Here is a 24,271-nt window from a genome sequence, read left to right as displayed (position 1 = left end):
TATTGGTTTTTCCTTCTTCAGTTCTTCCTCATCCGAGCCCGAGGGCCGACTGCGGAGAACAGTGAGTTAGGTCTTCTGTGTTTAGAACATTTCTTTCAAAGACTAGAGAGGGGAGAGAGTAGAGAGAGAACAGAGGAGAGAGAGAGAGAGAGCAGCAGAGACATGCTCCCTCTCTCGTGAACAGTGGTATCCACGGTGATGCTAGCGTGTGCGTTTGTGAACTCAGAGACGACATGGTGGCAGCACACAGCTGATATAAACACAACTTCCACTCCAGCGTCTCTGCGGGGTGCGTCCGTCTTTAGTAGTGGTCGTGTGCTCCAGGCAACCAGATCCTTCATGTTAAACGAGTACAAAGAGATTGGTGCGGACGACCGTACGAGCAGCCTATCAGATTTCAGCGCTGTGGTTTCCATGGACGCGAGAGGGCGACACGAGAGCCGGGTGATGCACATCGCTGAAGGGCGCGGCCGTGTTCGGAAATGGTGTTTAGGGGGGGGGGGGGGGGGAAACATCTTGAAGCTAAGTGGAGGATCCCATAACCCTCGTCGGTTCCTAAAGTTCTCACAAGAACATCAGCAGAAGGAACCCTAAACGACAACCTCAAATTAGAACCCTGGATTGACCTAGAAAACACATTCTGTGTCTCCTCTTTTAAAAAAAAAAAAGCGGTTGTTGGTTCCAAGCTCGTGCCATAACACACTTAACAAGATGGCGGCGTTTTAATGACACCACTGACAAAGTGCTTCAAAACAAGGATGTGCCGACACAAACTAAGGGGAACCGGGTTGGGTGAAGACGGATTAAGGGGAACCAGATGAAGACAAATTAAGAGGAACCTGGATGGAAGTATGAGGGGTCGATGGCCGGGCGCTCCTGACGAGACAGCGCCGTTGGCTGTTTGATCGGTGGCCAAATCGCCATGGCATCAGGAAAAACTACAAATCATAAAGTCATCATTAAAGTGCATCCATGGATAACCCACCCCTACTTCGCCCCATGCTGACCTCCCTCTCAGATAGAGGCAGGGCAGGAGGACAGTCTGTCCATCACCTCCCTCTAGAGGCAGGAGGACAGTCTGTCCATCACCTCCCTCTAGAGGCAGCAGGACAGTCTGTACATCCAGTGGCAGTACTTTCATGAGGAAAAAAATGAAAATATATTAAACTTGTAAAAAATAATTATACACAAAAAACAAAAACACATGGTGGCCACAAACACGTGTTCTCCACGGAAGTGGTTCTGGACTGAAGTGGAGCTAACACTGATATCGTTACGAGACCTAAAGGTGACGTTGTGACACGATGCTTGTGTGGAGTCAGTAACTATGGAAGCCAGTCACCATGGTAACCAGCGCCGACACACAAGACTCTCCTCACATCAAAGTCCCCAATTCCCCCCCAAAAATACTATAAAATCTAGTAGTGAGTGCATGCGCGTGTTCTAGTGTGTGTGTGTGTGTGTGTGTGTGTGTGTGTGTGTGTGTGTGTGTGTGTGTGTGTGTGTGTGTGTGTGTGTGTGTGTGTGTGTGTGTGTGTGTGTGTGTGTGTGTGTGTGTGTGTGTGTGTGTGTGTGTGTGTGTGGCGGGCACTTGGTTTGCGGTCTCCCCCCCCCTCCTCCTCACAGGGTCTCCTGCTCGGCAGGGGGTGGGTGGTGGTGGTGCGGGTGGGGGTGTTGGTGCAGTGGGGGCAGCAGGGACTGCAGGGGGGACTGGGGGGTGGTGGGCGGAGACTGCTGCAGCGGGCTGAAGTGGGCGGGGTTGTGTGGGGGGGAGGAGCGGTAGCAGGAGTAGGCGGAGCCTCCCCCCGTCAGCGTGGTGGTGGGGGAGGCGGGGAGCCCCCCCAGGCCCGTGGGGGAGTCCAGGAGGGGCTGATTGTAGAAGAAGAAAGCACACTGGTGGATGAAGCACTCGATGATGGTCTGGTAGGTGCGGGTGGCCGTCAGGGCGTCCATGGTGGTGAAGTCGGGCCGCATCAGGGTGGGCCAGAAGCAGATGGACAGGTTCTCACTGGTCATCAGGTTGACCCGGCTCAGCTGGCTCACCCTGGAGGACGAAGAGCACCCCGTAAGACCTCACGCACACAATAAGACCACGCCTCTAACACAGACACACACACACACACACACACACACAATCGGACACCTCACACACAAACTTTTTCATAGTCGGCGTGATGCTGCGTTGGCGAAGCGTGCGGTCGGGCCACGCTCGTCCACGGTATTTATAGTACATCGTTGCCGTGGCTCCACGTTCTCGCTACCTGCTTCAAAGCTTCAAAAGGGTGTGTTGCACGCGTATGTAGAACTGTGCTGCACGCCACAAATGTCTGCAGCAACCCTGCGCACGTCACACACGACGTCTATTGGCCATCTATAGGTCGGCCTGGGCTTTACAGCTCCTGGCCGACACACTGAGCTACACAGAGACTACCCCGGGCCACCGGCCGGACTCACGGCCAGCCAGATTCTGATTGTTAGGGTTGGGGTCTGTGACGTCGGCCATTGCTTTACAAACGGAGGTAATGAAGCCATAGGTTTCCCTTTACAGTAGAGCTGTGTCGATGATGTTGACGTCAAAAATTCGTCAACGTCAAATTTCTCCGTCGACGATTTTCGAGGACAATGGACAACAACACAGAGAACACAGTTCGCACTTTGCTGAGTCTGTTGCTTATTTGGATATATGTTTACCGTTTAATGGGAAAGAAGGCTCGTCGCCTTTATTATGTCCGTGGTCGTCGCATGGACTATACGTCATCCAGCTCAGGTTGCGTAGCCGTGCGTGTGCGCGACTGCGCGTGTCGGCTCATTAGCATCTGTACCGTAGCGGCCCGTACTGTAGCAGCACACCTCTCCCAAGTGGCCAAATTGGCCCGGCCTGGCCAGACTGGCCACACTCACACTGGCAGATTTGAGCACGGCTGGCCTTTCATTTTGTATAACAGTGAAACTATTTTATTTATTTTATTTTGTGTAAAGCAGAAGGTTTTTTGCTGTGCAAAACTGTTGTTAAATAAAGTATATTATTAAGAATTTTTTGGTATTTATTTGAGATACATTATGGTTTTTATTAATCGAGCAACAGAAATAGATAACCATCCAATTAGTCATTAGATTAGTCGACTAATCGATGAAATAATCGCCAGATTAATCGTTGAATAAATAATCGTTTACCCCCAGCCCTACTTTACAGGCTTGTCGTTTTTGCAAGCAGCAGTGGAAGCCATCCATAGTTGCCACCATGAGGGTACTCAGAGCCACCTATAGGCCATTAGAGGAACTACGTGTCAGTGGCGTGGCAGCTTGACCATCAGGCGGTGACGGCTGCCACCTGGTCCGCCGCGCACCACCAGAGCAGCTCGGAGGACTGAGTGGAGCACTGACTTGTGCAGATGGGTGGAGACGTATTTGAAGAGCTCGTAGTTCTCACGGGGGAACCGCCTCAACACGTCCTTCATGGTGTAGAGCCTCTGCTCGCGGTCCATGAGCTCTGGAGGAGACAAGGAGAGACAGTTAGCGGGACCGGCGTCTCACCACCGCCGGCGGTGCACCTCGGACGCTCGCAGGAGGTGGTCCTTACTGAAGGCGTCCAGCAGGTCCACCTGGAGGGGGCAGGGAACGAGCGGCTCGGGCAGCTCAGAGAAGAAGCTCTTCAGGCCTCCGGCCACCGTGTTGATGGCATAGTCCTTCTCCACCAGGTCCAGGCCGTGGTCTAGACAGGAACACACGGAGGGTCAGGCTTAGGGGAACAGGGTCTGACATGCGGCGTCTAAGGGGTTAAATATCTGGGGGAATGAGCCACGGGCTACGGATTGATCGGCAGGTGGGAGGGGTCACTCACCCTGGTCAAACTGTCTCTGCATGCTCTCCATCTCAGACTTGTTCCCACTGACCCGGTACAGACCCTCCGTACTCAAACCTGGGTGAGGGGATGTGGTGAGAAGGTTAGTGAGTGGCAGAGACGGGAATGGGAGAAGAATGGGCAAAGATAATTACAAGGGGAGGACGACCAAGATGAGAAATGAAGACACGATAAATGAAGAGGATGACAGGGGCGTGCGCGTCAGCAGCTGTACGTTCATGAGACACTGAGAAGAACCCTATGACTCATTACACAGCATGTTCATCCCAAGGTGTTGAGACACCTTTTCATTGTATTCAACACGAATCTACCGCCAGCTACTAGAATCAATGACTACTCCCGTTCATCAACCACGACTACGATCCTTCGCTGCTTAGGCCTAAAAAAAAATTTTGTTTGGTTCCGGTTTCCGACCGACCATGTCAATTTATGTGCGACCCAAATTATTTTATGAGCTTTTTTTTTTTTTTATGCAAACTATAATTACGTTTTTGTACAGCACCTCTTCATTCTGTACAAGGATGAGCGAATTTTCTCGTTTTTAAATGAAAACAACCTACCTATCATTCGCTGCCGCTGGAAAAAAAAAAATAAAAAAAATAAATAAATTCCCTACCTACCCATGACCTCAACTGACAACCAACAGGAACCAAACTTTTTTTTTTTTTTTTAGGCCTTAACGCAGTATGGCCTTATTTGTGGCTCGGGATATGAATGAGCCTCACCTGTGGTCTCGATGTAGCGGACACACTTCTCGATGAACAGGGGGATGGGGCGGTCCGGGGACACCACGCTGATCAGCGGGACCCCGAAGTAGCTGCTCTCTAGCGGCTTGGGGATCGCAGGGCGGGGCTTCGCTCGCGACTTCTGGAGAGGAGAAAGAAGCATTCGAGTACAGCGACTGCCTACATGGGCGTTGGGGTGTAGGCTTCTCTTAAAATGGAACAAAATGGTCCCTCTGCACAGTCGTGACAGAACAACATTCTGAATTCGACAAGGGTCCATCTATTTATATAAAAGAAACTTCGGCTTTCTCCCAAGTCCAGTTCACATGGCAACCGTGGAGCACATTTAAAACACACGAGATGCTCGGTGAACACTGCAGAGACAGACCTGGTGAACCTGAGTACTAGTATGATATTAGTATGTGGGGGGTTCGTATTTACTGAGTGAGTAGTATTTAGTGTAGTGCATTTTGGAATCAAGTCAGTTAGGAGTATTAATGAGACTAATCAATACTGAACATTAGTATTAGTAAAAGGCGTAAAGTAGACGGTTCTGAGCTTTAGTATTCCTGCATTCATTTACATTAGCATGATTACAAGGTAGAGTATTCCTATATAACATTAGCATAAAAATGAGTACAAGGTGTAGAGTATTCCTATTGAGTATTAGCATTGACATGAGTACAAGGTGCAGAGGATTCCTAGGATTCATACAGTATTAGCATTAACATGAGGACAAGGTGAAGAGCATTAGCATTAGCATGAGTACAAGGTGTAGAGGATTAGCGTGAGTACAAGGGGTAGGGGACCAACCTTGGCGGTCCTGCGCAGGCTCTTGAGGATGTTCCTCTTCTTGGGGTCCTCGCTCTCCTCCACAAGGCTCTCTCCCTTCAGTGTGCCGTAGTCGTCCTCCTTGGACTTGGCCAGCGCTCCGACTTCATCATCGCTGCCAATGAAGCTGCTCCGGAAGCTGCTGAACTTTCCCAGGCGCTTGGAGCGGTCGCGGTAGAGGCGGGGCTTCACCCCCACCGCCGAGAACTTCCTGCGGCGCTCCAGAGAGCCGGAGTCGGCGTCGCTGTCCGAGCCGTTTCCGTTGGAGTGCGTGCGGTTCGAGTTGCGGATGGTGATGATCTTGCCCTGCGTGCTGTCGTGCGGCACTGAGTAGATGATCTCCTCGTTGCTGGGGCGGGGCTTTGAGACTGCGTCCACGGGCTCGGCGTAGTCCGACGGGTCGTAGCTGTCGCCCCCCCCGGGCACCCAGGTCACGGCGGAGGGCAGCGAGCGACGGTGACCCACCGTGTCGCCGTACGGGTTGCGGGCGATCTTCCTGAAGTCGAAGGTGACGGTGGGCTTCGCCCTCGACTGGGTGGAGACCTTGTGGTTCAGCCGGCTCTCGAAGGAGCTGATTTCAGAGATGACGGAGATGTCACTGGAGTCCAGGTCCGGGAGGTTGTACCCGCCCCCGTGGGAGGCCATGGTCCCGTCGTAGTACGGGGGGGAGGGGTCCACGTCGTCCTCGGAGTCCAGGAACATGGTGACCGGGCTTGGGGAGCTGCAGCGGGGGGAGTACACCACCTCCGTGGGGCAAGAGTCTGCCACGTTGTCGTACATGTGGGTGGCCTCCACGATGTTGCGCTTCTCCGCCACCTCCAACAGGAACGGGTGAAACATCTCGATCCGGTGCAGGCCCCCCGGCACCCCTCCCGATCCACACACCACGCTGTTGAATCGCCCCTCGATCTCGTGGGCCAGCTCCTCGCCCTGGATGAGCTGGTCGCGGGCGTAGTCGCTGTCGCTAAGCTCCGCCTGGCTGTCTCCCACCGCCAGCAGCTGGACGGGGATGATGTCCTGCACCTCGCACAGGAAGGCACACAGAGTCTCCAGGGAGGCCTTCCTGGAGACGGAGTAGGCGGCGATGTAGCCGTGCACCAGCCGGCTCTTGCGCAGGGAGAAGGAGGCGTGGTAGGAGAGCAGGGACAGCTCCATCAGCAGCTTGTGTCCTCCCAGCGTCTGCTCCAGCATGACCGACGTGCCGCTGCTGGACAGAGGTCTGCAGTGCGGGGGCATGAGGAAGGGGGAGAGCAGCTGCTCGATGTCGTACGCGTCCCCACACATCAGGCACATGACGATGCGGATGTCGGCCTCTGGACTGGACTGGTGGGGGGAGTCCCGGAGACCCTGGAGCTCGGGGAGGAGCGGGGGGGAGCTGCTACTGAAGGACGAGCTCCTCCTGAGGTCCAGCAGGCCCCGGAGCACCTGGTTGATCTGCATCTCGTTCACGTTGTGCCCGTAGCCCACGCCCGGGGAGGCGGGGTCCAGGAAGCTACACTGCAGCCTCCGGGAGACCTGCTGGCCCTGCGTGATCAGGTTCAAGGCCGTTTCCCCGCCGATGTCCGCGTACGACCCCAAGCCCCTCTTGGTGACCAGCAGGAGGGACGTGGACAGCTGAGCGAGCTGGCTGTCCCTGCGGCCCAGCGTGGACTCCCTCAGCCGCTCCAGGCTCTCCACCACGTAGGTCAGGGACTCCTTGGAGTTGTACAGACACAGGCAGCCGTGTGGGGCGAAGGTGGGCGTGTGGAAGGAGTTGACGGGAAGGCGCACGTTTCCCTCGATGGGCCGCAGCGTCAGCTCGTAGATCTTCCCGTCCAGCACGTAGCGGTCGTCGTTGGTGCACAGCGCCCGTATCTCGTTGGCGAACTCCCTGGCCAGTCCGTCCTTCCCTAGGATCACCAGGTTGATGCGGTCGGCTTTGCCTTCGCTGAAGTGAGCCCTCATGTCGAAGAAGGGGTAGCAGGAGGGGAAGCGGGAGACGAGAAGCTGCTCCATCTTGAAGTCTCCGCACAGGGGGCTGCTGGGACACGTCTCCTTGGTGGGGTGGTAGACAAAGTGGATGTGCTTCAACACCAGCGCATCCCTCTCAGCCGGGAGCTTCTGCAGCGCCTTGAACCTCACCTCCTCCCCCAGGACCTCCTGTATGGCCCCCATTTTCTCCTTACTGGGCTTGGCGTCCACTTCGAGCTCGTAGAAGAGCTCAGAGTACTCCAGCAGCAGCTCCTGGAAGTCCTCCTTGGCGCGGTCGATGGTCTCCTTCTGGTGGCGGTTGTAGAGGTCCAGGTACTCCGACTCCTCCAGCCACTGGTAGAACTCCTCGTTCATGATGAAGCTGCGGGCCTCCTCCCAGGGCTTCCCGGGCGTGACGAAGGGCGAGGAGGCCAACTTCTGCTTGAACTCGTGTCGGATCTCCGCCCTCCTGCACTCGTTGCGCAGGTGTTCAAGGTGGGCGTCGAAGATGTTCTCGGCGGGCGCGGTCTCCAGGAGGTCCGAGGGGATCCGCTCGTCCTCCATGTTGTCGATGTGGGGCGTGTCCTCCCAGGGGGAGTCTTCAAGGACCACGAACCAGTGGGAAAAGTGCTGCTTGGACTCCAGAACCTTCTGGACGCCCGACCAGCTGAGCTGGTCGATCTCATCCAGGTCCGGCACCAGGGAGCTAAGTGCTAAGGGAAGAGTGCTTAAGTAGGTTTTACGGCGCCGCTCTATGTGCTCCTGCTTCAGGCGGTACACGTGCTGTTGAAAGAGCTTTTTACACTTGGCTGTTCCCTCCAGGAACACGTATTCCTTGTACTCGGCGGAGGAGTTCATGCGTCGGCTGGTGTTCAGCCAGGTCTCGTTGTGGTTCTTCACGATGCGGTTCACCAGCCATTCGTAGCGATCCTTAGCGGACGCGATCTGTTGACTCTGGAGCTTCAGGGCCTCGAAGTAGGGGATGATCTTGGGCTTGCCCCTGCCCTTGTCTATCAGCTGCACCAGGGTCAGGAAGGCCAGGTCGACGTTGATGTTGGAGCGAGCGGACGTCTCAACCACGGGCAGACTCTTCTTGGTGATGGCGAACGTGTGAGAATCCTTGATGTACCGTTCCACTCCTTCGTCGCACTTGGTGAGGACCAGCACCATGGGCTTCTTGGTCTTGCCGAGCTGACCGTACAGGTTACTGACGAACTTCAGCTGGTCGTCAAAGTTGCGGTTCATCCCGCGGCTGACGTCCACGCACAGCAGGAAGCCGTCCACCTGCAGCTTCCCCTCGGGCATCTGCTTCTGCTCAAAGTCCTGCTCCAGCCCCAGCTGGTCGGTGCAGAAGTACATCAGCTTCTCGGCCGAGGCCAGCTTGGTGCCGGCCGCCCGCTTGATGTAGGGCTGCATGGCCGTGCTGCGGTGCGGCTGGAAGGTCTGGTCGTCGATGAACTCCGTCTGCTCCACCACGTGCATCCGGCACTCGGGCCCTTCCTCCACCGCCCGGGCCACCTCGCCCCAGAACAGGAAGTGGTCGTTGTTCACCACGCGGCCGCCGAAGTCGCTGGTGCTCAGCACGGAGGTGTGGTCCAGGTAGAAGTGGTCGGCGCTGGGGCGGACAAAGCGGTTGCAGAGGCAGGACTTCCCCACGCCACACTGGCCCTTCTCCTTCTCCGTGCCCGACAGGCCCACCGCCACCAGGTTGTAGATGGGCGCCCGCACATCCTGCTTCTTCGCCATCATCATCATCGTCTGCTGCTGGGTGTCATCCTGCCGTAACCCGGCACGCTGTATCAGGGGGTTCGCTCAGACGGCGTCCGGGTGTCTGCACTTGGCCCACCGGGGTGATCCGGAAAGGGGGGGGTGTTGGAGTGATGCGTGTCCCTTATGGTTCTGGTTTGCTGTGGACTGAAACTGGGCTGTCGAGACCCCCTCGGCTTTCCTTCACTTCTTATGTTGCTCTGACCCTGTCGAAAGAAAGAGGATTTATGAATCAACCAGACATGACTTCTGTCCGTCTGAGTTCCAACCTTACTAGCTGGCTTCGAATGTAAATAGCAGTTGGCCGAGACAGATCCACATGGATGCCATCAGTTCAAAGATTTTACCTTTTGAAAGCTATTTAAATGATTTGTTATAAAGCGGTGTTATAAGCTAATCTAACTGGTGGGACGTTTCGATTTACCATTAAGCATCCATTTCAAATGGCTCAATTAGTTCAGCATCTATAGTGAAATGGTTATCAGTGCTGAATTTACATGTATATCGAGAAATATACATTATCCTACCCAATCACTGCCTTCTCACGAAACCCATCAAAAACGTTTTATGGTTTACAACGTGGAAACTGAACCTTTGGGGATGATTCAGATACACCCATTCTGGGCCAAAACAAGACCGGATGTTCCCTAAATGATTTAGCGGCAGGTTTTATTACGCAGTGGGTGCGTTCGGGACGTCAGAAGCACCTTGGTGGTGTGACGGCCAACAACAACACGTCCTCCCAGTCCATCTTTCTGGTGTTTATAATAGTCCCTTTAAGCCACTAATATAATAAAAACATAACATTGTCCGTTCTGGCGTTCGATCCACTTCATGTCATTACAAGCATTTGCATTTTACCCCGCCGTTTGCCGGTACATTTATGCATAAGATAATTAAGCAAACATGGCCATTCATTCATGAACATTACTGTGCAAGGTGAATCGGCCCATCCTTCAACCAGCCCTTCTGAGGTGTGTCGAGTGTCTCGGTAAGGGCTGAATCACTCCGGCCTGTCTACCCGGTTAATGTAGGCCCCAAACTCCCCCAATAACCACACTATCCTGGTCGCAGCCCGTAATGACCCACCGTCTCCTACCCCCATACACCAGTGCGGCGATATGTTGGCTACTAAGCAACAGACTGAGGCCCTTTCACCCGAGGAATGTCTGAACCCTTGGTGTGGGTTAGTGAGTATTAACTCCCGGGCTCTTGGACCAGGCCTCCGTAATGAAACTGCAGACTAAATCCGATCGACCCTCCCCGCACCGGGGGAACAGTGCCTATAGCTCGGAGGTTCGGACGCCATGCCGCCTGGGTGTCGCCCCGCTCCTGCGTCGTAGTGCGTTTGGGAGGGAGGATGAATTAACTGGTACATACCGTCGCATTCTCCCCGTTCTCTCCTGCATCTGTCAGCTACTGCCGCAGCCCTTGCGCCCTGTGTGCACGGACATACACACAAACGCACACACACACACGCAGAGTCTGGAGCCGCGAATCAGAATATCTCAGTGTGATCCAGCGGGCGCTTCTTGGATTAGACCTCCTTTAGTCAAGTCTGCGTCCTGGTCTAGCCCGGGCATGTCCTGTGTGATGAAAAGCGAGTAAAGCTGGAGTAAATCCGCTGTGTTAGATCGAGGGATCCAGTGTTGTTCTGGCGATGTTTCCTCAGGGAGGAATACTCTGGTTCAAAACCGGGATCGCTGTCCTGTACGCGGTCCACCACCACGTTGCGTCTCACTGCTTATTTAGTCCATTGTTGTGGCAACATAATGCAGGCTCGGCCCGGCTCGCACACACGGAGACGTGGTCCCGATCACAGATGCGTTTTGTGCGAAAGAGGCCCACCGCAACCATCACGCACATGTCCTGATCAACCGATCGATCGATCACTGCTTGCGTGTGTGTGTAAATGTGTTTTCCCCCAGCTTTCCAATAATGGCGGCGTCCTTCCTCCCCTCTCGCTCTCTCTCTCTCCCTCTCTTCTTTTCTATGGAAGGGGGGAGCAGCGGAGTCGGTGGTTGCGGACACGCACCCACCCAGCGGCGCATGCACACACTGCAGCACCGCACCGCCGGTCGCCCTCAGCACGCACGGTGTCGCGTGAATCCGAGCCCCGCGGCGGGTTTATGGACAAGGTGCCCGGGCCGTGGGGACAAAGGGGAGACGGTAGCGCAGCGGCAGGCGGCCGGGGTTTGGTCAAAGCCCCGAAATAAAGTGTATTTTCCCCGCCGTGATCCCTAAACACATCCAACACACACAGAGACAATAGACCGCTGGTTGACTCCGTTGCGTTGCATCACCGGAGAACCCAACCCATGCACGGGGTCTTCAGTTCTGCATTAGGTGATGGAGGAGAAAGTGGATGTGGATGTTTCGGATAGAAGCCTGATTAGTGGATGCAATGACCGACCCGAGGCCAAGCATCTGCCAATGATGAATATTGGGGAGGATGTGAATTTTTTGGTGTTATGCATTATGTTAAATTCATAAATGATGCGCCGAAATGTTACATTATTGTTCTGTTTCCTGCTGGTGACTATTGCCCACAACATGCTGCAGCGCTGTCGCCCTCTGGCGGAATTATGAGGAAAACTAAAGTCTTCACAATATTGGGTGAAATGTGATTCAGGAGACGCTCAGTTTAAAAGTGCGTTACACAGGAGATCCTCCACCAGGGCGGGTGGGGTAAGGTTGATGCATCACAGAGCATTAACACCAGCTGTATTTATTCAGGGTGATTTGGAGACAGAGGCCGGTCCCACAAATTAAGACTTGTGCAGAAGAAACGGCAGCTTGGTTGATCTTGGTGCGGGGACCGCGTTAGGGTGACCTGAAGAGACCACAGGTATGGACTTTAAACCTCCATTCTCTAATGACCATATTGATGACGCAAGCAAAGTAAAGCAAGTATTATTTGGTCGTCCTACTGCTTCTTTAATAGTTTTAGTATAGCGTTCTAAAAAATCAAGACTATTGTTTGTAACAGCCTTATTACACTCAACTCAACTCAACGTCTGTTATATGAGCTAAATAAGAATGGGTCAATAATAATAACCACATCGCGTGGGATTCAGACATAACGTTGTTTAATCATCTTCTATTCACTGTGAATATCTGGGATGTGAAGAGGTTATAAGTGTAGCGCCCGTTGGTACCACTAGGGGGGGCCCGAGTCACGAGCTAATATCCTAACTATAAAGAGTTCTCCATAGAGACTAACCAACGGGTGATATAAACTCTTGACCTGCAGGTCCGATAGGCCTCCATAAGGGGAGGTTATTGCATAAAGAGGTGTAGAATGTGTGTTAATAGAGATGTGAGGAGCAGCTGTTTCGTGAGGGACAGCCCAGAGAACGGAGCCAGGAGGCCAGCATCGCCTCATCGATACCACATTATTAATTAATATCGGGGTGAATTAACAATATTAGCTTATGACGTCCAAATATGAAGTCCTCTCAGTTGACCTGTGGTCACCTGCCCCATCGTGTCTGTGTTTTACGGGCTTACACTTGGTAAACTGGAGGCAGGAACACTGAATATGGTGGAGTGTCTGCACTTTCGTTGTATTAGATTCTCGGTGCCAGAATGTATATCTGATACCTAGTTACACGACGAGTTTCTCTCGCATCACAATCTCTCTTCCTCCATCTCTCTCACAGGCCTTCACAAAGTCCTTCTCGCTTTCGCTGTCTTAAATATTTAATATGATTCAAACCCCAAAAGCTTTGGAGTGTGAAGATCCAGGTTGATATTACGGGTTATTCCTCCTCTTCCCAAGTTATTTCTGACATGATGATGATGATGATGATGATGATGATGATGATGATGATGATGATGATGATGATGGAAGTCAAGTTGAAGATCAATAGAACAGAACTTTAAACACTAGAACAGTTTAAACTCTTGTTTTGAGATCCGCAGAAAGACTACAACAGAACCAAAGAATAGAAACTTATTAACTGCTGTATCAAGAACTATACAAAGAACTTTAAACACTAGAACAGTTTAAACTTTTGTTTTGAGATCCGCAGAAAGACTACAACAGAACCAAATAATAGAACATTATTAACTGCTGTATCAAGAACTATACATTTTATAATCCGGTAATTAAACTAAAACCAGCTAGATCGTACCACATCACACAACTCATAGTAAAACATAATCCTACACAGTATAACTTCTAGATGCAACTCAAAAGACAATTCAAAACAACTCCCAAAATACAATTGACCGCGCACAACGGGAACTAAACCCTGTACAACTAAACACAGATAAACCAGATATACCAAGCTGGGGGGGGGTTGGGGGGGGGGGGGGGGGATAAAGTCGCACAGGGAAGGAAGACGTTGATACAGGAAGCTCAGAACAAAGGTAGGAAGCCAGGAGGGCAGAACAACAAGCAGATAGGATCACGAGGTGACGGAGGTGATGGAGGTGATGGAACAAGATCTGGAAGGTGTGTGGAACCCCTTAGGTCCCCTTAGGCAGATCATGGGAAACAACTGAGGGTCAGGGGTCAGGGGTCAGGGGGTGGGCTGGACCAATCAGAACGTCAGGGAAAAGACTGAGAGGGACAGAGAGACGGAGAGAAGGAGTGACCGAGGGAGAGAGAGAGAAGGAGTGACCGAGGGAGAGAGAGAGAAGGAGTGACCGAGGGAGAGAGAGAGAAGGAGTGACCGAGGGAGAGAGAGAGAAGGAGTGACCGAGAGAGAGAGAGAGAGAGAAGGAGTGACCGAGGGAGAGAGAGAGAAGGAGTGACCGAGGGAGAGAGAGAGAAGGAGTGACCGAGAGAGAGACGGAGAGAAGGAGTGACCGAGGGAGAGAGAGAGAGAGAGAAGGAGTGACCGAGAGAGAGAGAGAGAGGAGGAGTGACCGAGGGAGAGAGAGAGAAGGAGTGACCGAGAGAGAGAGAGAGAGAAGGAGTGACCGACAGAGAGACGGAGAGGAGGAGTGACCGAGAGAGAGAGAGAGAGAAGGAGTGACCGAGGGAGAGAGAGAGAGAAGGAGTGACCGAGAGAGAGAGAGAGGAGGAGTGACCGAGGGAGAGAGAGAGGAGGAGTGACCGGGTGAGAGAGAGAGGAGGAGTGACCGAGAGAGAGAGAGAGAGAGAGAGAGAGAGAGAGAGAGAGAGAGAAGGAGTGACCGAGGGAGAGAGAGAGAAGGAGTGACCGAGAGAGAGAGAGAGGAGGAGTGACCGAGGGAGAGAGAGAGAGAAGGAGTGACCGAGAGAGAGAGAGAGAGGAGGAGTGACCGAGGGAGAGACAGAAGGAGTGACCGAGAGAGAGAGAGAGAGAAGGAGTGACCGAGAGAGAGAGAGAGAAGGAGTGACCGAGAGAGAGAGAGAGAGGAGGAGTGACCGAGAGAGAGACAGAAGGAGTGACCGAGAGAGAGAGAGAGAGGAGGAGTGACCGAGGGAGAGACAGAAGGAGTGACCGAGAGAGAGAGAGAGAGAAGGAGTGACCGAGAGAGAGAGAGAGAAGGAGTGACCGAGAGAGAGAGAGAGAGAGAAGGAGTGACCGAGGGAGAGAGAGAGAAGGAGTGACCGAGAGAGAGAGAGAGAGAGAAGGAGTGACCGAGGGAGAGAGAGAGAAGGAGTGACCGGGTGAGAGAGAGAGAGGAGGAGTGACCGGGTGAGAGAGAGAGGAGGAGTGACCGAGGGAGAGAGAGAGAAGGAGTGACCGGGTGAGAGAGAGAGAGGAGGAGTGACCGGGTGAGAGAGAGAGGAGGAGTGACCAAGGGAGAGAGAGAGAGAGAGAGAGGAGGAGTGACCGAGGGAGAGAGAGAGAGAGAGAGAGAGAGAGAGAGAGGCAAGGTGACCAAGGGAGAGAGAGAGAGAAGGAGTGACCGAGGGAGAGAGAGAGAGAGAGAGAGAAGGAGTGACCGAGAGAGAGAGAGAAGGAGTGACCGAGGGAGAGAGAGAGAGAGAGAGAGAGAGAGAGAGAGAGAGAGGAGGAGTGACCGAGAGAGAGAGAGAGAGAGAGAGGAGGAGTGACCGAGGGAGAGAGAGAGAGAGAGAAGGAGTGACGGAGGGAGAGAGAGAGAGAAGGAGTGATGAGGGAGAGAGAGAGACAGAGAAGGAGTGACCGATAGAGAGAGAGAGAGAAGGAGTGACCGAGGGGGGGGGGGGGGGGGGGGAGAGAGAGAGAGAGAGAGAGAGAGAGAGACAAGGAGTGACGGAGGGAGAGAGAGAGAGAAGGAGTGACGGAGGGAGAGAGAGAGAGAGAGAAGGAGTGACGGAGGGAGAGAGAGTAGGAGTGATTGAGGGAGTTCCCCAGCTGGGTGACATTGTTCACATTCCTTGGGTTCGGAGGTTTTGATGAACCTGGCAGGAGATGGAGAACGTCGTGTTCCTACTAATGAACAGAGGAGCAGTGGTGGGGGAGGAAAGGGTGGAGGAGGAGGAGGGGAGGGTGGGGGTGGGGAGGAGAGGGTGGAGGAGGAGGAGGATTGGGGGGAGGATAGAAGAGTGGGGTAGGAGAGCGTGAAAGGCTGGAGGAGAGGTGATCTGAAGGAGGGTGGAGGAGAGGTGATCTAAAGGAGGGTGGAGGAGAGGTGATCTGAAGGAGGGTGGAGGAGAGGTGATCTGAAGGAGGGTGGAGGAGAGGTGATCTGAAGGAGGGTGGAGGAGAGGTGATCTGAAGGAGGGTGGAGGAGAGGTGATCTGAGGGAGGGTGGAGAGAGGTGATCTGAGAGGGTGGAGGAGAGATGATCTGAAGGAGGGTGGAGGAGAGGTGATCTGAGAGGGTGGAGGAGAGATGATCTGAAGGAGGGTGAGGAGAGGTGATCTGAGAGGGTGGAGGAGAGATGATCTGAAGGAGGGTGGAGGAGAGGTGATCTGAAGGAGGGTGAAGTGAGGAGGCCTTAACCTGGGGGTCTCCACCCTTACCTAGGGGACTCAACCCTAAACTGGGGGACTCCACCCTAAACTAGAGTACTCCACCCTAAACTAGGGACTCCACCCTCCCAGCCGTGTCTTCTCCGTCACCCAGCCGTGACCACGTCTCTCCTCCAGCTGCTGATCAGCTGGGAGTGTTGGTGAGGATGAGGAGGATTATGGGGATGATTTAAGGACTTGTTATTGATGAAGAGGGACCTCCATGGAAGGAGTCGGCGTGTTCACTCATGTCCCCTGGATCTGCCCCGCCCGGGGGAGAGAAGGGAGGGAGGAGAACTATAGAGAGAGAGGGAGGGAGAGAGAGAGGGGGAGGGAGAGAGAGAGAGAGAGAGAGAGAGAGAGAGAGAGAGAGAGAGAGAGAGAGACGGAGAGAGAGAGAGAGAGAGAGAGAGAGAGAGGGAGAGAGAGAGAGAGGAGAGAGAGAGAGAGAGAGAGAGAGAGAGAGGGTGTGGCAGAGGCAAAGAAGGAATGTGGCGGAGCCCGGGGCACATGATGGCAGGTTTTTTTAATCAGCTCTGTCGGTGATTCATGTTAGCAGAGCCATGCCGTTTTTTTCCTCCCCAGCGCTCTCTCTGCAGCAGCATACTTTCCACTGGGTGACGTGCTGCTGCACTTCCTGCCCTTGTTTGAGTTTAAAGGAGAGGGAGGGAGGGAGAGAGAGAGAGAGAGAGAGGGAGCGAGAGGGAGAGAGGGAGAGAGAGAGAGGGATCGAGAGGGAGAGAGGGAGAGAGAGGGAGCGAGAGGGAGAGAGGGAGAGAGCGTGAGGTAGAGAGGAGAGAGAGAGAGGGAGGGAGAGGTAGAGAGAGAGAGAGCGAGGGAGAGGGTGAGAGCGAGGGAGAGGTAGAGAGAGAGGGAGAGGGAGAGCTAGAAGGGTCTCCCTGACCTCATGAGTGAAGACGGACCAGCGGTATGAACCAGGAAAGCTGTTATTGTTGTGTGTGTGTGTGAGTCGGTGTGTGTGTGTGAGGACTGTGTGTGTCTGTTAACATACTTCTGTCTGATCCCCCCAGGGACAAGACACACTGAGAGGGAGGAGGAGAGACAGGGAGAGAGAGGGAGGGGGCGAGAGAGAGAGAGAGAGAGAGAGAGAGAGAGAGAGAGAGAGAGAGAGAGGGGGGAAACGAGGACAGAAGTGTGTGCAAGGAACTTCAGAGCGCAGAAAAGTAGGAGAAAGAGAGAGGAGGAGGTTATCGTACGCCTGGGAACGAGGAGCTCGTGGTCAGAGGCGGATGAGGAGAGGCTGAGGTTCGTGCAGGAGTAGGAAGGAGACCAGGAAGGGACCAGGAGAAGACTAGGAGGAGACAGGAGGAGAGCAGGAGGAGACTAGGAGGAGACTAGGAGGAGACTAGGAGGAGACCAGGAGGAGAGCAGGAGGAGACCAGGAGGAGACTAGGAGGAGACCAGGAAGGGACCAGGAGAAGACTAGGAGGAGAGCAGGAGGAGACTAGGAGGAGACCAGGAAGGGACCAGGAGAAGACTAGGAGGAGACCAGGAGGAGACCAGGAGGAGACTAGGAGGAGAGCAGGAGGAGACCAGAGGAGACTAGGAGGAGAGCAGGAGGAGACCAGGAGGAGACTAGGAGGAGAGCAGGAGGTGCAGCAGGAGGAGCAGCCGACCCAGAAGGAACCATCTAAGCTCACGCTGGCTCCCCAACCACAGGCCAGGATGAGGTACCAAGCCCGGGTAAGAACTCCTGGATACACGCTGTATACATCTACTGGATACACACTGTATATCCAGTTGGATGACAAGGAGTGTTGTACTCCTTGTTATTTATGTGCCGTTTTTGTTGGTGTTGTGTTGTTATGTTGCTGTGTGATACATGTGAGCATACCAAAACACATTCCTATCAACTGTATTTTCTATTTGTTGAAAGGGCTATAATAAACTTGAACTATACACCTACTGGATACACACTGAATACATCTACTGGATACACACCGTATACATCCACTGGATACACACTGTATACACCTACTGGATACACACTGTATACACCTACTGGATACACACTGTATACACCTACTGGATACACACTGTATACACCTACTGGATACACACTGTATACACCTACTGGATACACACCGAATACATCCACTGGATACACACTGTATACATCTACTGGATACACACCGAATACATCTACTGGATACACACTGTATACATCTACTGGATACACACTGTATACATCCACTGGATACACACTGTATACATCTACTGGATACACACCGTATACATCTACTGGATACACACTGAATACATCTACTGGATACACACCGTATACATCTACTGGATACACACCGTATACATCTACTGGATACACACTGTATACATCTACTGGATACACACTGAATACATCCACTGGATACACATTACATGTACATACATACTTATACATACCGACATCCTCTGTACATGCACGCTGCTTTTCTACTGCACCCGTGTGTCATGTAGAGCTGTGTATTCAGTGCTTCTACTCGTTATGACTCTGATCTACTCTACTCTATTATACTCTACTGTTACTCTCTTCTGCTGGTCTCTACTCTACTGTACTCTCTATACTCCAGGCTCCTCCACTCCCTACTCTGATCTACTCTACTCTATTATACTCTACTGTTACTCTCTTCTGCTGGTCTCTACTCTACTGTACTCTCTATACTCCCCCTCCTCCACTCCCTACTCTGATCTACTCTACTCTATTATACTCTACTGTTACTCTCTTCTGCTGGTCTCTACTCTACTGTACTCTCTATACTCCACGCTCCTTCACTCCCTACTCTGATCTGCTCTACTCTATTATACTCTACTGTTACTCTCTACTGCTGGTCTCTACTCTACTGTACTCTCTATACTCCACGCTCCTTCACTCCCTACTCTGTGCTACCAGGAGCACAACAAACAGACAAACAGACCACACATGGTTCACGGCCCCGCCAGCGTCTTCAGGGGAGAGTCACACGCTGGGGAGCCTTGCTCTCATGACTCAGGGAGCATCGCACAGCTCTCTGTGGTCGTCTTACTGCTGGCCTGCTGCGAGGCGTCAGGAGACCGGTCGTAGTCTGGGGGAGGTGGTGGTGGTGGTGGTGGTGGTGGTGGTGCTAATGGAAGTCCAGGGTGGAGGTGGCTATGGAGGACGTAGTGGTGGTGGTAATTCAGGGTGGAGGTGGATGTAGTGGTGGTGTTGGTCCAGGGTGGAGGTGGATGTAGTGGTGGTGTTGGTCCAGGGTGGAGGTGGGTGTAGTGGTGGTGTTGGTCCAGGGTGGAGGTGGGTGTAGTGGTGGTGGTGTTGGTCCAGGGTGGAGGTGGATGTAGTGGTGGTGTTGGTCCAGGGTGGAGGTGGGTGTAGTGGTGGTGGTGTTGGTCCAGGGTGGAGGTGGATGTAGTGGTGGTGTTGGTCCAGGGTGGAGGTGGATGTCGTAGTGGTGGTGTTGGTCCAGGGTGGAGGTGGGTGTCGTGGTGGTGGTGTTAGTCCAGGGTGGAGGTGGGTGTAGTGGTGGTGGTGTTAGTCCAGGGTGGAGGTGGGTGTAGTGGTGGTGGTGTTAGTCCAGGGTGGAGGTGGGTGTAGTGGTGGTGGTGTTAGTCCAGGGTGGAGGTGGGTGTAGTGGTGGTGGTGTTGGTCCAGGGTGGAGGTGGGTGTAGTGGTGGTGTTAGTCCAGGGTGGAGGTGGGTGTAGTGGTGGTGTTGGTCCAGGGTGGAGGTGGGTGTAGTGGTGGTGGTGTTAGTCCAGGGTGGAGGTGGGTGTAGTGGTGGTGGTGTTAGTCCAGGGTGGAGGTGGGTGTAGTGGTGGTGGTGTTGGTCCAGGGTGGAGGTGGGTGTAGTGGTGGTGTTGGTCCAGGGTGGAGGTGGATGTCGTAGTGGTGGTGTTGGTCCAGGGTGGAGGTGGGTGTCGTGGTGTTAGTCCAGGGTGGAGGTGGCTATGGAGGACGTAGTGGTGGTGTTGGTCCAGGGTGGAGGTGGGTGTAGTGGTGGTGGTGTTGGTCCAGGGTGGAGGTGGGTGTAGTGGTGGTGGTGGTGGTGGAGGAGGTGGTGCACTGCGGGGCAGCAGTCCTTATAAGGCCGCCAGAGCCCCGGCCCTGGAGGTTAGTCAGCTGGCGCGCGGCCAAAGCCCGTTCCTAAGTAACGAGGAGACGGTTGTCAACACACCGGGACCGGGAGGGGAACATAATACAGGGCTCTCGCTGCAGGCTCTGACACACCGCCCCGCCCCGTGCCGTGGTCCTGCTCCTGGGGGCGAGGCAGGTGGCCCCCGGGCCCAGGGGGCGGCCAACGTCGTCATGGCCGTGGGTACGCGACCGGGAATGTGACGTCCTTCTGTCCGTCGTTCGTTGTGTCCGTGGCGCTCCTGAATGTCCTGCAGAAGATATAAATACACGCTGAGTCACGCGGGAAACATCTGCTGTTCGGTCTGCTCCCCATTAGCAGATCTCTGGGACCAGCGCTCACATTCCTACTGGTGTACACATGGTGCACACCAGTACACATGGTAACACCAGTACAGGGACCAGTACGGGGACCAGCGCTCACATTCCTACTGGTGTACACATGGTGTACACCAGTACACATGGTAACACCAGTACAGGGTCCAGTACAGGGACCAGTACGGGGACCAGAGGTCACATTCCTACTGGTGTACACCATGTGTACTGGTGTACACCATGTGTACACCAGTACAGGGACCAGTACGGGGACCAGTACGGGGACCAGTCCGGGGACCAGTACGGGGACCAGTCCGGGGACCAGTACGGGGACCAGGGGTCACATTCCTACTGGTATACACATGGTGTACACCAGTACACATGGTAACACCAGTACAGAGACCAGCACTCACATTCCTACTGGTACACAAACATGGTTACACCAGTATGGGGACCAGGCCCACCAGGGATAACATTCATACTGGTATTCACATGAAGTACACCAGTACAGAGACCAGTACAGAGCCCAGGATCCTGTCCTACTGGTACACACATGGTCACACTAGCACAGAGACCAGTACAGAGACCAGGATCCCATCCTACTGGTATTAACATGGTCACACTAGTCCAGGGACCAGTGCTCACATTCCTACTGGTTCACACAGGTTGTAAACCAGTAGAGAGACCAGTACAGGGACCAGGACCAGAAGCTCACCCATGCATTGCTCCCAGTCTGTGGGCCTATTGCTGGTCCGTCTGATAACATGAGGACCAGTCCGAACCAGCAGAACCTCTGGCCTGTGGTGCTGGTGATGGGTCCATGCTGAGGGACCTCTGGCTGCTTTGGCAGGTTTGGTCTTCATGAGATCAGATCACATGGCTGTGGAGATATGTTCACAGGCTCTGCTCGATACACAAACGCTGAATTCCCCCCATTTAAGGAAATCAAACCAAAGGAAAGGTTTCAGAGAATGAGTCACGTAGTCATCCTTCTAAAAGAGTCCGGAGATTGTTTGGTGCCCACTAGAATTAACGTGCCTGACGTGTTTATGGTCTTGTATACATGTTTGAGGTATTCTAGCTTGCCGTGTTCTTAGCGTTTTCAGGGTCTCTTAGCTCTTAGCTTTGCATGCTTTGGTCTGGAAGCTTACCATGTTTTAAGCGTGTTTAAGATCTGGAAGCTGTGTTGTATTTTGTGTGTTTCTGTGTGCTTGTGTGTGTGTGTGTGTGTGTGTGTGTGTGTGTGTGTGTGTGTGTGTGTGTGTGTGTGTGTGTGTGTGTGTGTGTGTGTGTGTGTGTGTGTGTGTGCATGCGTTTGTGTGTAAACCTGCACGCATGCGTGTGTGGAAGCCTGTGCCTGCGTCAGTGTTTGTGTGGGCAGCGTGTGTGCATGCGAGTGTGTATGCGTGTGTGTACGTGTATGCGTACCTGCCTACATGCGTACATGCGTGGGTGTGTGTGTCCCCCCCCCTCTGCCTTCCCTGGCTGCGGCCCAGTGTTGTCCTGGTGTTGTTGCAGGGGCTCAGTCTGGAGATAGGGAGGTTCTGCTGACCGGAGAAGGCCCCCGGGGATTGGCCCTTTGTTCGGCCCTGTCGAGATCAGAGTTCAGGATCTCTGATTCAGATCCAAGCTGGGGGTGGGGGCTGCACCCAGATAGGCCACTGCAGGGGATCCCAACCTGGGGGTCGGGGCCCACATGGGGTGCCCTGATGCATATGGGGTCACAGGAGGTGGCTGACATAAGCTTTAGAAGTTCGATGAGCCATTTAGCAGATACATGTTTTTTTGACGGCCTGTATTTACAAACTGACGGCCCGATGATTCAAACACCCCCGAGCAAACGACGACTACCCAGGGGGTGTGGAGTGGAGCGATGGTCCCCGGGACATCGTCCTACCGGCTCACAAGTGTTGCAGAGTTTCAGGGTTCACTGGCCGAAAGGCTTGGGAACCAATGCTACTGGACAGTGTAGAAGAGCGGCCCACAAACTATGGGTCAGGAGCCCAAATGGGTCGCAATCCAGTTAGCGGTGCGTCATGACCTGATAACGCAGAGCACTCTGGACACTCTGAACACTGAGCACTCTGAACACTCAGAGCACTCTGGACACTCTGAACACTGAGCACTCTGAACACTCTGAGCACTCTGGACACTCTGAACTAGGGCTGGGCGATTGATTGAATTTTCCGATTTTTTGTTATTTATCATTTTTCATTATTATTTCTTTTTTAATGATTTCTAGAAAAGGCGGAACAGCCGGATCGGTATATCATCTTAGATTGGATCATTTTCTTTTTGACAATTTTGTGTATTTTTTTAAGGCGAAATTTCAAAGTTCTCAGTTCCAACAATTTTTTTGGGGAGAGACATGGTGAATAAATACAACATGTTTTCAAACTCAAAGATAATCGTTTGATTAATCGTGATTTCAATATTGACAAAAATAATCATGATTATGATTTTTCCCATAATCGAGCAGCCCTACTCTGAACACTCTGAATACAACCCTCTGAACACTCCAGAACATTGTGTACACAACAGAACACTCCAGGCCAGCCTTTCCCAAACTTTATGTCATGAGTTTTTATTGGGTTTCCATTTGGCAGAGAGAAATGCATAACGATGCTCTGAAATAATTTTCCCTATTAAAAATATAGAGCGTTCTATTTTGCTACGCTGTTTTTCAGCTCAGATGTTGTGTGCCCAACCTTTGCTCCATCCCCCCCCCCCCCCCCCCCCCCCCCCTCCCCACTAAACACGCCCCTTTACTTTGGCCTGCTTATTTGATTCCCTCACTCTCAATCAGGAGCCCGCATGTATTCTCCCCCTCCCCGGATCAGGTCTTCAGTTTCCCGCGTCACGTCGCTAATCAGAGCGTGAATATCTGTTGAATAGCCAATATCTTTAGAACAAACAAACAAAACACTTTCAAACTACATGAACTGCGATTGAGATGTGTGATTATTTGAATGTGTCCCCACAGCAGCTCATTGCTGCTGTACATTTCACTTTCAGTATAGATGATGGGACGGTATTACGTATGTTATTCTAAAACGCATGGTGGACTCGGCCTACTCGGGCCAGCCACTAAACGCTGAGGGACTAACCTGTTTTACACAGCCTCGCTCTCAACAACAACGCACGACTGCCCAACGGAAAAGGCTGTTGACCAGTGTGCGAAATACCCGGTGTGGAACAGAGTTCTGCACACAACAGAACCGGCGGTCCTTAAGGAAAGGATCACTGGTTCTGAGGTGTTCTGAGTGTTTGGAGTGTTCTTGTGTGTCCATAGTGTCAAAAGTGTCCAAAGCGTTCATAGTGCTTAAAATGCTATGGTAGTTAAGAGTGTTCTGGTGGGTTCAGAGTGATCTGTTGTGTTCATAGTGATCAGTGTTCAGTTATGTTAAGAGTGTTGTGTTCATAGTGTTCAGAGTGATCTGTTGTGTTCATAGTGATCAGAGTGTTCAGTTATGTTAAGAGTGTTGTGTTCATAGTGTTCAGAGTGATCTGTTGTGTTCATAGTGATCAGTGTTCAGTTATGTTAAGAGTGTTGTGTTCATAGTGTTAAGAGTGATCTGTTGTGTTCATAGTGATCAGTGTTCAGTTATGTTAAGAGTGTTGTGTTCATAGTGTTCAGAGTGATCTGTTGTGTTCATAGTGATCATTGTTCAGTTATGTTAAGAGTGTTCAGAATGATTTGTTGTGTTCATAGTGTTAGTGGGGGGGGGTGGGGGGGGGGTCCCATTGGCACAAGATTGTCTTTGGAGTCGAGATGAAATAGTTGAAGAACTCCGGGTGCATTCTAGTGTTCAGGGTGTGGACT

The 24,271-nt window shown here is 52.8% G+C and overlaps 2 protein-coding genes across 6 annotated transcripts in view; one reads left to right on the top strand and one right to left on the bottom strand.

The window, feature by feature from the left end:
- Positions 1-1,439: 1,439 nt before the first annotated feature.
- On the bottom strand, positions 1,440-11,416 carry arhgap35b (Rho GTPase activating protein 35b). Its single transcript, XM_060057685.1, has 7 exons — positions 10,516-11,416; positions 5,401-9,341; positions 4,588-4,729; positions 3,842-3,919; positions 3,581-3,712; positions 3,385-3,490; positions 1,440-2,044 (listed from the first exon to the last, which is right to left on the bottom strand). The coding sequence occupies exons 2-7, from the start codon at positions 9,121-9,123 to the stop codon at positions 1,621-1,623; spliced, it is 4,605 nt and encodes a 1,534-aa protein (XP_059913668.1). The 5' UTR covers positions 9,124-9,341; positions 10,516-11,416; the 3' UTR covers positions 1,440-1,620.
- A 5,402-nt stretch (positions 11,417-16,818) lies between these two features.
- LOC132462080 (unconventional myosin-Ic-like) overlaps positions 16,819-24,271 on the top strand; it is a 19,933-nt gene continuing 12,480 nt past the window's right edge. Inside the window, exons 1-2 of one of the 5 annotated variants that reach the window (XM_060057671.1) lie at positions 16,819-17,290; positions 17,477-17,716. In XM_060057671.1, the coding sequence (XP_059913654.1) occupies positions 17,699-17,716 (18 nt within the window). In that variant the 5' untranslated portion in view covers positions 16,819-17,290; positions 17,477-17,698. Of the gene's footprint in view, positions 17,717-24,271 lie in introns of all 5 variants that reach the window. The other 4 variants (XM_060057668.1, XM_060057669.1, XM_060057670.1 and 1 more) reach the window with 4 other exon arrangements.

This window comes from Gadus macrocephalus, chromosome 7 (assembly GCF_031168955.1).
Source record: "Gadus macrocephalus chromosome 7, ASM3116895v1".
Lineage (NCBI taxonomy): Eukaryota > Metazoa > Chordata > Actinopteri > Gadiformes > Gadidae > Gadus > Gadus macrocephalus.
This window is presented reverse-complemented; position numbering and strand designations above follow the sequence as displayed.